Raw genomic sequence first — 19,007 nt, 5'->3', positions numbered from 1 at the left:
TTTGCACAGTCTCAAAAATGCATTATAGTGCAGTAACTCCCACACATAGAAGCTGGCTTCAAAAGTATATTTGGAACTTTGAATATGAGAAATTTAAGATGTGAAAGTATTTATGATTCCCATGACAAGACAGGGAAATAACAATGTAAGAAAAAAATCATTTATTCAATGTAAAGATCTCTATATCACAGTTAATAACGCTGATGTACAAATATTTACAAGCTGTCATTTTGTACATATTTAACAAGTAGGTACTTGTAGTTGCTTTGTACATTGTAGTTCCTTCAAAGTCACTTGGGAGTTGATTCATTCAAAATTCTCTGCCTAAACATATATAGTTTAATACATATCTACTTCTCAACCATTTGTCCCTGAAAAAAAACAATAATTTGCATAAATATGTTTTATCCCAATTTTATTACTGAATTACAGAAGACAAATGATACAGTCACATGTCTTAAGGTTATCTAGATGCCTATATGTACCTCATAATAGTTTAGAAAATCATCAATATCAAAACAATTTAAGTACAAATGTTATTTGTCATGTTTCATGTTTCATCAACGGTAATCAGGTTGGTTTTTTTTTAATTTGAAAACATCATTAATGAAATACTATCATATAATCACTATTCAATTTTAGTCTTCAATTTTTCTGATTCAAGTTTTATAAACATATAAACAATAATCATGTGTTTTTTTTGCAAAACAGATAAACGTTCTTTTTTTATTATTACACCTTACAAGGCATTAGTCAAGGACTATTCCAGGAAATTTAAAGTTGCCTTCAACGATGTTAATTTTTTTTTTTATTAGGATACCTATCTGGCTAAATAATTCCATGCAAAACATTGTCTTTAACATTGGAAATACACAGTTCTCTACGTTCTTATCAGTCACATTATTTCTCATAAATCAAGGGGACATAAGTCCATCATTTAAAAAAAAAATGGATAGATGTCATCAGCTATTTCTGTGGTTATAAATCTTGTCTCATTAACATATACCTTACATTTCTTATAATTTCTAAATGTTCCCAACATTGGTATGGTCTTTAGGTAAAAAAGTTTGAAATAAACATAAAATCATACCTTTTTCCATAAGTGTGTACTGGGAACAATCACCAAATTCAACATAAATAATTGGATATTCTACAACAGTGATTCCTTCTAGGTTATCCAAAATTGACTTGTCTTTGTCTAACATGTAGTATCTACAAAATTTACGCATAAAATTAGTCAAATTGTTTTAATCCCAATACTCAAAACTGAAGTGCCTAATTTTGGGAAATTCATCATTTTAATACTTGTGTACTTCCAAGTTTTAGATTTCTTTCCAGTTACTTAAACAAGAGGGGTTCTTTATATTAAATGGGTTAAGGTGGTACCCAACACCTTGACTACAATTAATTTGGCTTGTTTAAATTTCTTAGAATTTTGAAAAAATATTTACTTTGATCCTTTGAAAAAGATATCAAAAAAGTTGATGCAATCACTTTCTGGGGGAAAAAAATCATTGGATATATCATATATAGCAGTTTGACTTACACCTATTTTTATCATTGAGAAGCTTAATATTTCCTTAACAATACAATGTGATTAAAACGTTTGGCTACTTTACAGGGTTATCTCCCTGTAGTGTAAGGTACCACCTTAACTCAATATAATTTTGTTAAAATACATTTCCTACTTTAGAAAATTTTTTATTTACGCAAAATTAATAAGTAGATATGCTGAACAAACAAAAATGCTGAAAAAAAATTCTGAATAAATTTTAAGTTTACAGTAATTGTGATCAGTTAAATTGGTTAAAAAAAAAGATACAATCATTAGTGTTTTTGATTTTCTTAGTTGCAAAGAAGTAACATTTTTCATGATAGTACAATCACCTGAGATCATTTGCTGGATGGCCTTCCACTTTCATATATAGGTTACATTCATCAAGTCCTTTCTTTGTGTATTCTTTTAACTTCTGTCGATAAACTGGATCAGACTCCGTTGGATCAATGTATTTCTTTAATAAAAATCTAAATATTGACTTTTCTGTAACTCTAAAATAAAAAAAATGATGTCATAAGCCAAATCATTAATTGTTAGAACAAGAAAGTATGCATCTATCAATTCAGACATATTTTTCAATATTTTCTCCAGGTTTTGTATCATATCATTATTTCCATGTTTTTCAAGTTAAGATTGAGAACTATCTTCGAAATTAGCATCATCTGTATGTTTCACCTGTCTATTAATGGCACTACCTTATAATAAACAAATTCTCTCATGGTATTCAGATTCATGGGATACTTCAGTCCGGAGGAATATCATGTCCAATGGAAGAAAGTTGCAGCTTTTGTTTCTTACAGAATAAAGAGAATAGATTACATTATCATAGCATTTTTAATAACAAAGTGGAAAGAGAAACTTCTGTATTCAGTTACAGAAATATGTTGACAAGAGCTTTTTCTTCTTTGACCTTAGGAATTATGGAAAAACTTGTAACATTATTGTACAATGGCAGAATTATCTAAATAAGTAATTATAGTCTTTATTACCTTGTAATTATTGTACAATGGCAGAAATATCTAAATAAGTAATTATAGTCTTTATTACTTTGTAATATTGTACAATGGCAGAAATATCTAAATAAGTAATTATAGTCTTTATTACCTTGTAATATTGTACAATGGCAGAAATATCTAAATAAGTAATTATAGTCTTTATTACCTTGTAATATTTTACAATGGCAGAAATATCTAAATAAGTAATTATAGTCTTTATTACCTTGTAATATTTTACAATGGCAGAAATATCTAAATAAGTAATTATAGTCTTTATTACCTTGTAATATTGTACAATGGCAGAAATATCTAAATAAGTAATTATAGTCTTTATTACCTTGTAATATTGTACAATGGCAGAAATATCTAAATAAGTAATTATAGTCTTTATTACCTTGTAATATTGTACAATGGCAGAAATATCTAAATAAGTAATTATAGTCTTTATTACCTTGTAATTATTGTACAATGGCAGAAATATCTAAATAAGTAATTATAGTCTTTATTACTTTGTAATATTGTACAATGGCAGAAATATCTAAATAAGTAATTATAGTCTTTATTACCTTGTAATATTGTACAATGGCAGAAATATCTAAATAAGTAATTATAGTCTTTATTACCTTTTATCATATATTTATTACAAAATACAGCTATTTTGTATATCTAATAAAGGTTCTTTTTTCCAGTCTGTATCACCTACCCTGTATCGCATACCCCGTATCGCATGGCTAAACCTGTATCGCATACCCCGTATCGCATGGCTAAACCCGTATCGCATACCCCGTATCGCATGGTAAAACCCGTATCGCATACCTTTTTTTTTTTTTTTTTTTTTTTTTTTTAACTAAAGTCAGTTTTTTTTAGGATTTTTTGCTTAAGATTTTTTTTTCTAAAAATAGATAATTTTTTGGAATGACGTCATTGTTTGGTATGTAACGTCACGTACATCAAATTTTCATATTGTATGTGACGTCACGAACATCAAGTTTTTACAACATATTTTTTGGCACACTCAATGCAACTATAAAAAATACAAAACACTTAAATATATACAATAATAAACAAAATATTTTCAAAACAACAGATTGTAAGGTAACCTAGGTGCTTCGTATAAATAATTGAGCAGTTATTTTAAAGCTTTGAAACAAGACAAAAGCAGAACTGAAGGTAACCCAGTGCTATGAATCAGAAAACAGTTCATATACTATCATACTCTTCTGTTCAAATATATGATAAAGCGTATAATACATGTCAAAATCCGTATCACATGCCGTATCACCCTCGACCAATATCATCCCTCGGGCCTAAAGGCCCTCGGGCTGATATTGATGTCTCGGGATGATACGACATATGATACGGATTTTGCCATGTATTATTCTCTATGTAATATTTTACAATGGCAGAAATATCTAAATAAGTAATTATAGTCTTTATTACCTTGTAATATTTTACAATGGCAGAAATATCTAAATAAGTAATTATAGTCTTTATTACCTTGTAATATTGTACAATGGCAGAAATATCTAAATAAGTAATTATAGTCTTTATTACCTTGTAATATTGTACAATGGCAGAAATATCTAAATAAGTAATTATAGTCTTTATTACCTTGTAATATTGTACAATGGCAGAAATATCTAAATAAGTAATTATAGTCTTTATTACCTTGTAATATTGTACAATGGCAGAAATATCTAAATAAGTAATTATAGTCTTTATTACCTTGTAATATTGTACAATGGCAGAAATATCTAAATAAGTAATTATAGTCTTTATTACCTTGTAATATTGTACAATGGCAGAAATATCTAAATAAGTAATTATAGTCTTTATTGATACTGTTTATAATGCTTTTTTGTTATTTTTTATTTATATGGATCTTGTCTGTACACCAGCTTTGATTATTTGTAATATCTTCAATTTTTCACTTATTCTTACTCCATTTGTATAAACTTCAAGATTATAATTATTTTTCTAAAATCAGTTTTTTTCTAAAGTGAATTTTGTTTAGTTAAATATTTCTCAGTGATGTCCTGCCATGGTTTTGTTTGAATTTGTTTGTTAGCTTAAATTGTTGGTCATGAATGTTTGTCTCTAATATTTAATTAACTGTGCATTTGTATTCAGATATCGCAGATCAAATTTATTCGTTCATTGTGTAATCATACGTTTTTTGATTGAGTTAAGTCTGCCAATTGATATTTTATCGTGTGTTTTTCTATGTTGTGATGTTATGCTATTGTTTCAGAAAAAGGGAGAAGGTTTGGATCCATTAAAACGTTTAATCTCGCTGCAAATGTTTGCACCTGTCCTAAGTCAGGAATCTGATGTACAGTAGTTGTCGTTTGTTTATGTAATATATACATGTTTCTTGTTTTGTTTATATAGATTAGACCAAGGGTCCGGAAACGGTCATATTTGCCAGTCATGTCCTAAACTGAAACTATATTGTCCTAAACTTTTAATTGGGATTTAGGTCAAATTTTATTTTTCAACAGTAATAATTTCGGTCATTTCGTTGAGATAGACTTTCAAAATCGCCATTTTGAACATATTTTTGTTTTGTTATCTAATGACTTCCTGTAATTAAACTGCCACTCCAATAAAGTGTTATAATCCTGAGGGCCCTCCTAATAACTATATTAATGCCTCTGGGAGCTATTGGCTAATGATTGCTAATCTCTTTACCTGTGTTTTTAATTCACACCTGGCAATTAATCACAAGCTCCAAACTATTATTATAAAGAAATAAAAATTCCATACCAACTGGCTTCATTATTTAATTACCCAACAGGTCAGACAATTGTCAATTATGATTTAAAATTAAATTAAAACTTGGTTTAATTTACGTAGAATTTTTTTTTTTACTTCTAACACACGTGCTTTGTTTACTATGTAATATGCATGCTTGAAATTCTCTTCCACAGATTTAGACAATTAATTGTAAATTTAAAATAATTTCATCCTAAATAAAGCTAGTGCAACTATTTTAATTAATATTCTTGCACTATTAAAGGTAAAATATTAAAAAGCCGATGATTTCCTGTGATTTGGGTAAACAAAACTAATCCCGGAAATGAGTCCGGAATTGTTCGTTTTAGTGTTGTCGCTTTACATCCGGTTTGAATTTTGACTTCAGAATCGAAAGAAACATAACTGATAACTGAGAATATTATCGTTTTGAGTCATTAAAATCATTTTATTTTTAAACTGTTGCCTTCCCTTAATTGCTCTTGATCGATTTTTGGAAAATGGTAGGACATATCATGAAGCAAATGCGATGCAACAGTGAAACAAGTTTGTTGATGCTACGAACACGACGATAGAGTATGAGCATACTCATAATGAGTCTCATGCAGTAATGTGATTTTGACAATCATTTTTTGAAAAGGGGCATCAACTTTTAAGTTGTATGAAAATGACCGAAATTAGATGAAAAAATTTCCGGATCCTTGGATTAGACCGTTGGTTTTCCCGTTTGAATGGTTTTACACTAGTAATTTTGGGGCCCTTTATAGCTTGTTGTTCGGTGTGAGCCAAGGCTCCGTGTTGAAGGCCGTATCTTAACCTATAATGGTTTACTTTTTAAATTGTTACTTGGATGGAGAGTTGTCTCATTGGCACACCACATCTTCCTATATCTATTTATTACCTTGTATCAGTGTAACAACCATCAGACTTGGGAAATATCCATTTTATCTGCCATAAAATAGTTTGAGATCTATAAAACAAAAGTTTAAATATTAATGTATACATCTGCAATTATATGTATCAATAATCGACCATTCTTTTTATTGATTCTATTATTTCCATACAATATACAATCATTTAAACCTGAGACTACTATAACATATGTGTTATACTTATACATGTAGTAATCTCAGGTTTAGACAAATAAGAAAATAAACTAAACTGACCTCTAAAATGTTAAATTATAGTACATCTATCCTTTATTTACTTCCTAATAACCTTTTTATGCAGGTAAAAGATATGCTTTTCACAGCATTATGGTGGAATCCTTTTTGTACTGATCACATTTAAACTTTTTTAACAATGTCCCTGTGTTTTCCAAAGAATAAACACAAGAGTTATAAATTTTAAAGAAGTTTTAAAATATCACTGACCATGCATAACATACAATGAGGACAAGCAAGCTTGCAATCATTCAAATTAAATTCCAATTCTAACCTGAAATTGTATGTGGTTGCATTATTTTTTCTTTTATCCATTGGATATGGCATAATCTGTAGGTCTATTTTTCTTCTCTTTGCTTGTTTGTGAAGTTCCCTTAGCTGTAAAAACAACAACAACAAATAAAATAACCATGTGATACAATGCATGTGTCTGCCAGATCGAAAACAAAAATAGCAGGTGCATATATTCATGTCATGTAGAAGTGCAAGTCTGTTAAAAACAGTTCAAAATATCATTTTATATTCTTATTATTCCATCTCAGCACTATTTAAAACTGCTATTAAACAAGTTAAAAGTATATCAATTGAAAAAAAATACAATTTTCATGTACCGTTAAGTAAAATTAGCAGGGGCAGATCTAGTCATTTTTAAAAAGGGGTTTTTCCAACCCAGGATAAAGGGGGGTCCCATTCATATGTCCCTATTCAAAAGCATTGAAAAGAAAAGGGGTTGCAAACAGCAGAACCATCCCTTGGATTAGTGTTTAAGTTTATGTTACAAAATTCTTGTATTCAGCAGTATTTGAAATGCGTTAGTACAATACAAATATCTGCAGAGTTTAACAAAGGAGGAAAAAAATACAATAAATTTCTAAACTTATTTTCTATTTTAACAAAAAGTAGAATTAACTTTATTTGAATTCTTATATTTCTAGTTTTTATACAACTTAAGTATGACTTTTAAGACAGTAGGGGGTACAAGCCTCACATCTTAAAATTATCAATTCAGTGGATCCTCATAGTCAACAGTTGTTTAATGAAAGGTTTTTATTATCAAGGTGTGTCAGTCTGGCACTAATTATTGGATAAAAGTTTCTAATTGGTTAAACATTTTCAGATATTCAAAATGATGTATGGAATTTAAAAAAATTGATATTTCTTTTGTTATTCTCATATTTCTAGGTATAAAGTGTTTTTTTTGGTCTCCTCAACATCTGCTCATGTCCTTTAATTTGTTTTCAATTTTCTAAATCGTCCAGATACTTTAATACTATACTTACAAAATTTGGTTTCTCTCGCTTCCTCTTTAATTCATCTCTTGTTGTGTTATCTTTCTTCCTTCCAGCATCTTCTAAAAATCTGTAATCTGTTCATCAAATATATCATTTTAGTCAAGATTTACATTTCAAGTTGTCTTCAAACAAAATACATTTTTGTACATATATGTGAGAAATTTTAATTTCATGTAAAAAGGATGAAGTACCTATATTAAAAATATTATGGCCATTTTAACAACAAATAGAAGTGGTGCAATCATGCATTCGTTATTAAATAGAAATTTGACATCACCACAAAATGGCATGCCAATTCAGAGACTAAAAAACCTGAAATTTGAAGAAAACAATCTTATTTACTTTCTATAGTGAAATTATCTCCCCTACATGATGTTAGATCACTATTATTTGCCTTCATATATATATATATTCATCTAGTGTATGACCTTTGTTTTTTTTTAAATCAACTTTCCTGAGATAACTGTGTCATTTGACTGCCTTTTCTAGGACTTGCTGAGGATGTGAGACCACAGCCCCAGCAAGACAACCAAAAATTTGTCTCAAATGTTAGAGCAAGATTAGACTAGAAGTCATCAAACTATTTAGGATTTGCCCATATCAGATACACCTTATCGCTATTTGTCCGTCATTATTGGCCAAATAACGAAGGTTCCCGTAAAATTTTGACATCATAATACAAAACATCTGACGCCAAAAAGGAAAAGTGATTGTTGTTTGACGTCAATAGTTCAAGCCGGACAGATGCTCAGGTCAGCCAGGAATAGCGATAAGGTGTATTCATGGATAGACCGAAAGATAAATTAGTTAATTCAGATGTGCACCCAATCTTTGTTTGCACAGTTTGATAAAACCATTTGAGAGAAAATAATTTCTAAATTATTTCTATGCTTTACAGTTGAATATTCTACCGGACATATAAAGACGATAAGCTTTGTTTTCTTGTTTATTCATCAATAATTTTACTTGTCTTTGTGATCATAACAAATGTGCACTTACCATTCAGCAGATTTCTATCATCAAATTGTTTTATCTCCACAAATGCTGTCTTGTCCCTTAATCCACTGCATTCATTGTCAGTTTTATGTTGTTTAACACATTTTAATGAACAACTTCCCACCAAGCACCTAGGACACTTATACTTTGCAACACACTCCGAGCATACCTCACACTTTCTGCAAAAAAATAATAAAATATATGTAACTTTTGCGATATTTAAGATGACAAAACATTCAATACTTTTTTATTGTCATTAGCTATTTTTAGATCTTTTTTAAAATGTAGGAGCACAAACTGCATCAAGTTTTGGGGTTTTATTTTAAATTTTGCCTGTGACTTGTAATATCTTTTCAACGGTTCTCTTTTTCAATGTTTCTATGCCATTTTGTAAAAAGATAAAATTAAGTTTCCATGTTATTAGTACTAATGAAATCTTACTACAGGTATCATGAATATGCATCATGTATGTTTGACATGATTTTTTTGTAATTCAAGTGAGTGATAAGCAGGTAGAGATAATAAGCATTGTTCATATGTTTCATAACATTTGTTTAAGGCAAACTGTAATTAGAGAACAGAAACCAAAAAAATATCAGCATTTTTTTCCATTTGTCAAGGGGCATAACTCTAGAACATTAAAAGTGATGCCACCAAAATTCAAACTTGATCTATGTTTTGTGGTAATAAGCATTCTGTATTAGTTCCACAGGGGCGGATTTAGGCGGGGGCATGGTGGGCATGCGCCCACCCAGAAATTTACAAAGCATGGGTTGCTTTTAATTTATTTAACTATCAGAAGAGCCCATTTCATTTTTTTTAACATTCAAAGTAAAGAAAACAGTCTGCTAGTGGTTTGTGGCGAACACAGAATGTAAAGTCTAGCACAACCTCCGAAAATCAAAAAAAGTTAAAAAAAATATTACTGATAAGAGGACAATTAAAAATCGATGGGAAAAGTAATTTACTTAGATATTTTCATTTGCAAAATCAAATACTAGTACTGGTAAGGTGCGCTATTGTGATCTGTCTGGTCTCACTTTGCGTCTGTCCGTCAGTCCGCCTGTTCATCTGTCAACTCTATACATCTCTTTATACCATCATCTTAACCAAGTTTGGCAGGGCTGGTGTTATGGAGTGTTAAAGTAGTTCAAATTAACCGGTTTGATTTCACATTATTGAAACCATGCATGTACAATTGGCTTAGACACATTGACGATGTACAAAACAAGGGTTATTTTTTATGTGGTATTCCTGTATTTCTTTATGACACATTTACCAGCACCATGTCTTTTTAAAAGGTTTCGTTAAGATATTACCTGATATTGCTATACAGATAATTTTACAACAAGTGCTGGTGTCTTGATATGATTGTATATTGGTTTGCATAGGAACACTAAATCAAAATAAAATGGTCGCATGATCTTCAGCTTTTTTAGGGGGCTGCATCTTTATAACTGTAGCTTTATAAACTAAAATATGCAATATCATAACTCGAAGGTTCTTTACGGAACAGGGACATATTGTTTTACCTCTGTCCAGCCATCTGTCAGTCAATCACTTGATATTTGGTTCGGAGGATTCAAGTTACGACGCATACAAATCTATTATGTCATTATTGCAATTTTCCCCAGAATATATATTCGATTGACTTTATGAATGCAACCCCAGTTTCCCTGTAATCATTTACATATCATTCCCTAGATCTTTTTATATGAAGGGTCAGCTTGTTTACTCCGGATTGAAGTCAGTTTCTATCCTCATTGTCTTCAGTCGTTTTTTCTGGGAAATAAATGGGGTAGTCTCAATGAGTAGAAGCTGACAGATTGTTGTCAGGGGTCAGGTGTTAGGCGATTTCAGCTAGAAACTTCAATATCTTGCTCGCTATTTTACCACACAAGGTTCAAGATATCTGCATAACACCCCCTTTATAAGAATATTTCAATAATTTTACCTCAAAAAGATTTTCGACTCGCTCTGCTCTGCGATTATAAAAATTTGCGCCCCCCTAAGCTGAAATCCTGGTTCCGCCTCTGCTCCATAACATTTAATTGAGGCAAACTAAAGTTAGAAAAGGGAAACCAGTTTTTGGATGTATGTACAGACAAGGATAAAACATTAATGCCCCCTCCACTACAACGGGACATAATAAAAACATTAATGCCCCTCCACTACAGCAGGACATAATAAAAAAACCACCCAGAAATATGGATACAAAAGGTAATTTTACAATAACGAAATCTATGAGGAATAGACTAACAGTTCGTAGATCTAGTCTAGTCTAGGCTGGTCACTTCTGTGGCTTATCCGTTATAGTTAAGAAAATAGCCACAACTTACTATGGATCTACAATCTGTTCATTCCTGTAACTTCGCATTGCACATATTACAAGGTCATGTTTTTTCTCCGACTGTTTATGGAGTCTTTGATACTAAATCCATTGGATGTGTATTGATTGATAATGTAGTCTTAGATGCATGAATCTTTTAATTAATTATCAACTTTGACCTAGCTGTCAGTAACTGAGTCTTCTCAAATCTGTATTTTTTGTTTTTTCTTGTAGTTGGGATGTACAAGTAACTGGTCACCCTGGGTTTTTGTTGTATGTACAAATGTATTTCTATTTGTATTCATCTGATGAGTTAAGCCTTGATCATGTTGATCAACTGATTTTTATAGTGCAATCTTATGTTATATTGTTACACCACTGTCCCAGGTAAGGGGGGGGGGTTAAGATCCTTCTAACATGTTAACCTCCGCCACATTCTGTCACCTGCATGTTTGTGACTGTCTAAAGTCAGGAGCTTGTTATTCAGTGATTGTCGTTTGTTGCTGTGTTATATTGTTTTACAACATTAATTCAGCTTTTAGTTTTCACGTTTGAATTGTTTTAAATTTGTGATTTTGGGGACTTTTATAGCTGACTGTGCGGTATGGGCTTTGCTCAGTGTTGAAGGCCATTAATTACTGACTATTTGTTCTCTTGTGGGGAATTGTCTCATTCGCAACCATACCACATATGCACCTTTTTAATTTAACTGTTTCTCAAAACAAGAAGAAGTTATTTCCTTTTTGTAATTGTTAAAAAAAAGATTATAATTGTCTTTTGTGGTTTTGTTTTATTATTCTTAAGATGATCTATAGCTTTGCAGATGTCCATTTTCACTGAACTGTTATGTAAAGATGCCAGCTGAAGCCCGCCTCATGATACAGGATTTTCTCAATGTGTTGAAGACCAATTGATAGCTGTTATCTGCTCTTTGGTCGGTTAGTTGTCTCTGACACATTCCCCATTTCAATTCCAATTTCATTGTAAATTTTCACTTTAACATCCTTGAGTGTTTGGTATAGGGATAGTACGAGGGTAGTAATGCCCTTTACCCTCGGCATCACCTTTCCTTTATTTTGTATCATGGTGTCTTCCTCAGATGCTCTCTGTTTAAAACCATTTTATGACCCTATGGTATCTTATTTTTCACACACATATCAAATCTTTTTCTTCTTTTGTTTTCCCTTTACTGTGAAATCATTATTATTCATGGGATATCAATATCTGTGTATTTTGTGGGTATGGGTACATTGTAAACCATGTATTCAAATGTTCAACATAGTTCCCTTTCTCTATAAGCTTGGTTGGTATTGACAAACTCTATATCTAAAATGATTTCACAGCCCATACTAATTCAAATACTTTATTAACAATCAATGATACACTTAATACATGCATCAACAGCATTACACAGGACAAACAATTACATAAATTATTCTATCATGTCTATGGGTAAAATTTCATTAAGAGTTCCCTATTTGTGCCTTTCTAGTTTCAGGATTTCCATATTTAACATATCCCTATTTGTGCTGTTTTAATTTCAGGATTTCCATATCTGTTTTCCAAAAATACTCTTTAATGTATTTCATGTACTTTTTGAATATAAGATGTTAAATTTTTGTTGCTGAGCCATCATATACTGAACACCATGAAATTAGTGACAAAAAAACCCTGCTTCGATACAAAACACAAAAATTCTAATAATCAAAGATTCAATAAACTACAGTTTACATTGTTTACATAACATGATTCATAACAAGTCTAGTCATGCTAGTGGTGATCTTTCAGAATTAAAATCTCCATTTAAGAAACAGGACAAAAAAATCATTTTTTATCAATTACATTTTTAACATAAAAAAATATGTTGTTCTGGACAATATAAAACAACTTTAAAATTTAAATATCAAATAACTTTGGTTTTCTTGTGTTGTTTTCAATTTTAAAAGCCTTTTTGTATTTCTCCTTTCTGCTACATGTATTTACGGCAATCATTCTAATATATAACTTGAAATAACAACTTCTACACTATATCAAAATACTTTGTATTGAACATTTGTAAGTATATTTAAAACAAAGAAAAATTTAAAAATATTTGATTTCTACAATGCATTGTTGCCTCCACATTTGTTGTAGTTGAAAATATAGGACAAATAGTTCAAGGCTGAAAAATCACCATGCAAAATGAACTTCATTACTTGTATCATCCCCACATAATATAGCACAGCTAGAATACAATATAGCACTTTAGAGTTTAAACAGAACACATGTTAAGAAAATACCTTCCATTTAGGCAATCTTATCTAACAATCAATGTTTGGTTCATAATAGATATGGTAGAATTCATTTTCCATATTTTATTATAAAATTGCTACATTCTTATTGTTTTAACCCTTACTGGTAGCAAATACTAGATGCCAGTATTTCTTGTACTATACATAGTAAGATAATATGGCTCCAAAAATCTAATTGTAAACAGAAATGAAACCAGATACAAATGTGAATTAATTATCCTGCCACCAAGATAAATATTAACAGGTTAAATAATAGTGATAAGTTTTTAAATCCAATACCAAAAATTATTTCTTGAATGATTATAGTACATGTAGTACTAAGGTTCATGAATATTCCATTTTGGAATTTCTTGAAGAAAAAAAATTGTAAGCCAAATGGTATGTGGGTAAGCAAAAAAACCCTACTTATATCTTATCATGCTTATCAAATAGCTCTGTAAAAAGTTTGAAAAAAAAATATATAAACATAAAGTTTCATAAAATTCAACAGCTAGGCAATAACATAATTTATCTAGTTCCCCCCTCTTCCTCCTCGTCCACCACCCCTCCCACCTCTGCCTCTTGCACTTCCACTACGTCCTTCTTGATCATAACCACCTCCCCCTCCTCTGTGTCCTCCTCCACCTCTACCTTGATAACCTCCACCACCGCCACCACCTTGATAGCCACCACCTCCACTGCCTTGATAGCCACCACCTCCTTGATATCCTCCTCCTCCTCCTCCTTGACCACCACCTCCTCCCTGATTCCACTGACCACCAAACTGTTGACTTTGATTATCTCCCCAACCACCTTGAACTTTGCCTCCACGCCCACCGCCTCCTCGGTCACCACCACGTCCTCGGTCACCACCACGTCCTCGATCACCACGCCCACTATTGTAACCACTTTGTGGCCTTTGCTGTTGTGGCTGATCTACTCTCTTCACAAATGATGGCATTTCAGGAGGTGGAGGCTCTTGCTCCCATACTCTTCCTCCTCTATCTGGGACCTTTGCAATACGAACTTTATTTATTGCACATCTAGTTTTATCTCTTGCTTCACCACTGCTTGTTTTCTCTAATCGAGTCAAATCATCCCTTGCTGCCAGTATTTGTGCAACACTAATAGAAGTTTTCCCCGTTAGCAACTTTCTGATCGGCTGATACACTGCAGCTATATCATTCTGCTTTTTCTTCGCATTATCAGCCCACATGAATGATTGGATAGTAACGTCTAGTCTTTTAAGTAACATTTCTCGTCTTGTTTGATATTCTAGCGATAAGGAATTGTTTATTTTAAAAATTTGCTCCCACTGCATATCAGAAAGGCGGGCCTTTAATAAAGGTTTACCCACCTGCATAGGATGTTTTGTTAATATTTCTTTAATCTTATTTTCAACCTTGCTAAATAACTGAAAAGATGTTACATTTACAGGTGGTTTAGGAAAGCTTAATCCCATCAACATAAATTTTAAATGCTTAGCGACATCACTTTCTTTCAAATCTTCTGGTTTATTCTGATCTGCTGCTTTGAGAAGACCAGGTTTTTTAACAGCTAATACTCGGATGGTAGCTAGTTCAGAGGTTAAATAATCCAACAGCTGTAGTTTGTTTTCCTTAGAATTCACTCTTTCAGTAACTGGGCCTCCTTCATACAAATGATTGTAAGGACAAATCAATTCTCGGAGAAAGCCACTTAGCTCCATGACAAACTCTGCTGAGTCGTCTGAACTCGTTATTGGATTAACATGTTCTTCTAATCCAGTGAAGGATTTAATTTGATCAGTTAGCCAAGTTACTAATTCAGAAAATTGTTGTTGACACGGCCCATTCTCTACAAAACTGTTAAAAACTCCATCATCTAGGGCTGGTCCACTATACCCTAAATCTTCAAGTGAATCTAAAATGTCGTTTTCCATTGTATCAGCAATAGTAATTGAGTGTGATGATATTTGCTAGTGTCCTGATAAGTTGTCTATCTTTGATACTAGATGCAGTGTGCATTCATACACTGAAAATAAAATTATGCTCATGTTGATCATTTTATTTTTATTGAATATCTTATATGCATTTAGCAAACTAATAACATCTTAAAGAAAAAAATGTGTTTTTTGGAGATATGTAACCATTTTTTTTTTAATAATTTCTATCAAAAGAGTCATAATGTCAACTCCTTTTTTCTCCCTACCTTTTAAATAGATATGGTTATAGGATTAAGGCAGTTTTGTTTATTTTAACTTGATATTTAAAGTCAAATATCCAGGTACAAAACTGTACAGTACATCTGTGTATCATGTGGGAAAAAAATAGGAAAATTTTACTTGTATGTACCATGATAATCTTTCACCAAGTTCATAGAAAACTTTTTACAATTTTAATTTACATTCCATATTCTAATTTCGAATGTATTCTTGTTGCTTTCATATTTCATGTTTTACTTCAGAAAGCAAGATACAATTATAAATCATGATTTATTTCAGATAGTTATGTTTGAACTTAAAGCTTAAATATTTGCTGAATCTACTCTTATGTGAACTGATTCTTGCCTATATATCTAGAAACACATGTATCAAATAATTTGAAAATTTTACTTTAAATTTTGGCATTTGGGTTAGGCACAAGTTTCCATATTTGGTTTTTGAACTTGTCAGATTGCATTCTAAATCATTTCACTTGTTTTAACTTACAAAAAATTTAATTGTATGACAACAGTTTCAAGTTATATATTCTGAAACAACCTGACACACTTTCTGGTAAAACATTTTGTACCCTATTCATTCATACTCCGACATCAATTAATTGAAGGAAAAAGCTTACCTTTGACCTTTTGTTTGTGTTTATCTGCAATTCTGTGTTGCTTCATTATCCATCAGGTCCATTTCCCAATAGTAGTAATAAATATAGACGAAATGTAAAGTCAAATGCTGTACCCATCAGGGAACTTCAAAAGCTCTACCAATATTGTTCATGGTTAAATAGGTTGAAGTATTTCCATTCTTCACTTTATAGGTTATGAGTAGTTTTTTTTTTAAATCGGATTACCCCAGTCTAATATGAAGGTTAATTTTGTTCAAACTTCTTGTTTCGCTGTTGTCATACAATTAAACTAGTGTAAGTTAAAATCATGTAAAATACTATTATAAAAGATGATCATCATAATGTTAAACAACCCTTAAAGTCAACTGTGTCCTTGACAGGGTAACATATTGGGACCAACATCATGAACATGACCAATCCTTGATCCAGACAAATCATGATGAAACATTCCCAGAAATATCCAAAAGAAATGATAAAATAAGATTCCAATTGAGGTGGGCAAATATTTATTTTTTATTAAAAAATGAATGCTTGCTTTAGTAACTTAATTGGGGGTGTAAAAGCATTGACTGAAGTACATTTTGTATGAAGCAAGGTCAATTAATGCTTTTACATCGGACATTCAACCTTTTTAGCTAAGATCATGAAAACATGATTTTATCAACTTTTTATTTTAATTTACCTGTGCACTTTATTGTGGGACCTTGTGTCATCATGAATAATAAATTTTATTGTTTAATGAAGTTGGTTAAGGAATATCACGAGATTGCAGTGTAGCCAATCAGAATAACATATTATAATGAAACATACATCTAATGTAAATATTTCAAAATATTTTCCCAGAATTTCTGAATTATGTCAGTTCAAGATACATGTAGTATGAAATATCCCTTATTTCTGGATAATATAAATCAGGTCCACCAAATGGTTTCTTTTGGTTATTTCTGGAAATATAGTGCATCAATAATCACTAAAAAGGCAAGACTTTGAAACTATGCAATTTTTTTTAGCTAGCAATGAAGATTTAATGCCAAAATTTGGTCTCAAAGTTCTCACCAAAATTCTATCTCAGAGTCCATACGGAAAAATGCCTTCAGCATTTTGAGCTCCTTATGAAGGCATAGCAGAAAAAAAATCAAGATAACCTTTCAAGATATCAATTATTTGGACTCGTGTTGTAGTCAAAAATATAATTTATTATTTAAGACCAGCAAACAGCTATGTTCCATGTACTGTCTCTTGCCCCAAATAAATCATTTGATACTCAGAAATATATTTCTTATGTTTATTCAGAGACATTAAAAGTATCAGGTTCATTCATGATTTGTTTTGTTTGTATGCATGTACATGTATGTGTGTTTTTCTATGTTGTGATGTTATGCTATTGTTTCAGAAAAAGGGAGAAGGTTTGGTACCATTAAAACGTTTAATCAAGCTGAGAATGTTTCCACCTGTCCTAAGTCAGAAATCTGATGTACAGTAGTTGTTGTTTGTTTATGTAATTTATATGTGTTTCTGGGTTTTCGTTTTTTTATATAGATTAGACCGTTGGTTTTCCCATTTGAACTTTGAATGGTTTTACACTAGTTATTTTGGGGCCCTTTTAAAGCTTGCTGTTTGGTGTGAGCCAAGGCTCCGTGTTGAAGGCCCTACATTGACCTATAATGGTTTACTTATTTAAATTGTTATTTGGATGGAGAGTTTTCTCATTGGCAATCACACCACATCTTCCTATATCTATGTGTGTACTAATCTGTACTGGTAAATTCCTCCGATATCTGAAGAACCCCTCGAGAGCTGCGAGGGTACAGTGGAATCCAGGTTCACTCCCTATTGGGGTTAATGGATGTGTCATTAACGTAATTTACAATTTTTATTATTTACAATTTACGATGTTTGTTTGTTTGTGATACATAATTTATATTTTTTAGGCTGAGTTGCTTGGAAACAAAGTAATGAACATTATAATTTCTTGAGGGAAAATAAACGAAAACCATGATGGCATGAATAAAATGCACTCATGATGTCTTTCATTGCAATTTGGAAGAATGACATGTTCAAATTAAACGCTAAATTGATAAAATTACCCCATTTTAGACATGCCACATGCACGTTTTCACAGACAATGAATGGAAAATGCTGGAGATATTCCGAACCTAAGAGTACGAGTTTGCTAAAATATGGCAGTGTTCCTTACTTGACCAAATTACAAATTGACAAATAGCGATAAGGTGTATTTGCTGTTTTTGGTGTTTTATTTCTAAAAACATTATAAATTGTTTTGGTTGGATTTTAAATGGTTATAAAAAGAAACATTGTGGCAGTATTTTTGTCGATAAAAAAGGTCGTTGTGGTGCGGTATTTCTAAAACATAAAAAAAAATGTTTTAGTTGAATGTTTTAGTTGAATTTTTAAATGGTTCTTAAAAGACACAATCTGGCGATTGTTTTGTTTATAAAAACAGTCGTTGTGGTGCGGTATTTCTGAAACATAAAAAATGGTTATAGTTGAATTTTTAAATGGTTCTTTAAAGACACAATCCGGCGAAGGAAGATCGATAAAAAAGGACGTTGTGATGCGTTATTTTTAAAACATTAAAAATGGTTTTTGTTTAATTTTTAAATGGTTTCTGAAAGAAACAATCTGGCGAAAGTTTGTCGATATAAAGGTCGCTGTGGTGCGTCATTTTTAAAACATTCAATAAACGGTTTTAGTTGAATTTTTAAATGATTCTTAAATGAATCAATCTAGCGAAAGTTTTGTCGAATTAAAGATCGTTGTGGTGCTTTATTTTTGAAACATTTAAAATGGTTTTAGTAGGATTTTTAAAT

The 19,007-nt window shown here is 31.3% G+C and overlaps 1 protein-coding gene across 3 annotated transcripts; it reads right to left on the bottom strand.

Annotated features, from left to right (window-relative positions):
* Nucleotides 1-146: 146 nt before the first annotated feature.
* On the bottom strand, nucleotides 147-18,426 carry LOC134707551 (protein FAM98A-like). Of its 3 annotated transcripts, XM_063567405.1 has the most exons (8): nucleotides 18,264-18,426; nucleotides 8,762-8,937; nucleotides 7,751-7,836; nucleotides 6,745-6,848; nucleotides 6,209-6,277; nucleotides 1,888-2,049; nucleotides 1,091-1,212; nucleotides 147-371 (listed from the first exon to the last, which is right to left on the bottom strand). In XM_063567405.1, exons 1-8 carry the CDS (start codon nucleotides 18,275-18,277, stop codon nucleotides 358-360), a joined length of 747 nt encoding a protein of 248 aa, XP_063423475.1. In that variant the 5' UTR covers nucleotides 18,278-18,426; the 3' UTR covers nucleotides 147-357. The 3 variants fall into 3 exon arrangements, with proteins under 3 accessions (XP_063423475.1, XP_063423472.1, XP_063423474.1); XM_063567402.1 differs by lacking the exons at nucleotides 147-371; nucleotides 1,091-1,212; nucleotides 1,888-2,049; ... (2 more) ...; nucleotides 7,751-7,836; nucleotides 8,762-8,937 and adding an exon at nucleotides 12,437-15,370 and having other exon boundaries at nucleotides 18,264-18,378; XM_063567404.1 differs by lacking the exons at nucleotides 147-371; nucleotides 1,091-1,212; nucleotides 1,888-2,049; ... (3 more) ...; nucleotides 8,762-8,937; nucleotides 18,264-18,426 and adding exons at nucleotides 12,437-15,370; nucleotides 16,177-17,169.
* Between the last annotated feature and the right edge of the window lie 581 nt (nucleotides 18,427-19,007).

This window comes from Mytilus trossulus, chromosome 2 (assembly GCF_036588685.1).
Source record: "Mytilus trossulus isolate FHL-02 chromosome 2, PNRI_Mtr1.1.1.hap1, whole genome shotgun sequence".
NCBI classification, from domain to species: domain Eukaryota; kingdom Metazoa; phylum Mollusca; class Bivalvia; order Mytilida; family Mytilidae; genus Mytilus; species Mytilus trossulus.
The sequence above is the reverse complement of the archived record's forward strand: the minus strand, read 5'-3'. Positions and strand labels throughout refer to the sequence as shown.

What these genes read in the sequence shown, in the direction of transcription:
- LOC134707551 (XM_063567402.1), bottom strand. Translation starts at nt 15,278, where the DNA reads ATGGAAAACGACATTTTAGATTCACTTGAAGATTTAGGGTATAGTGGA.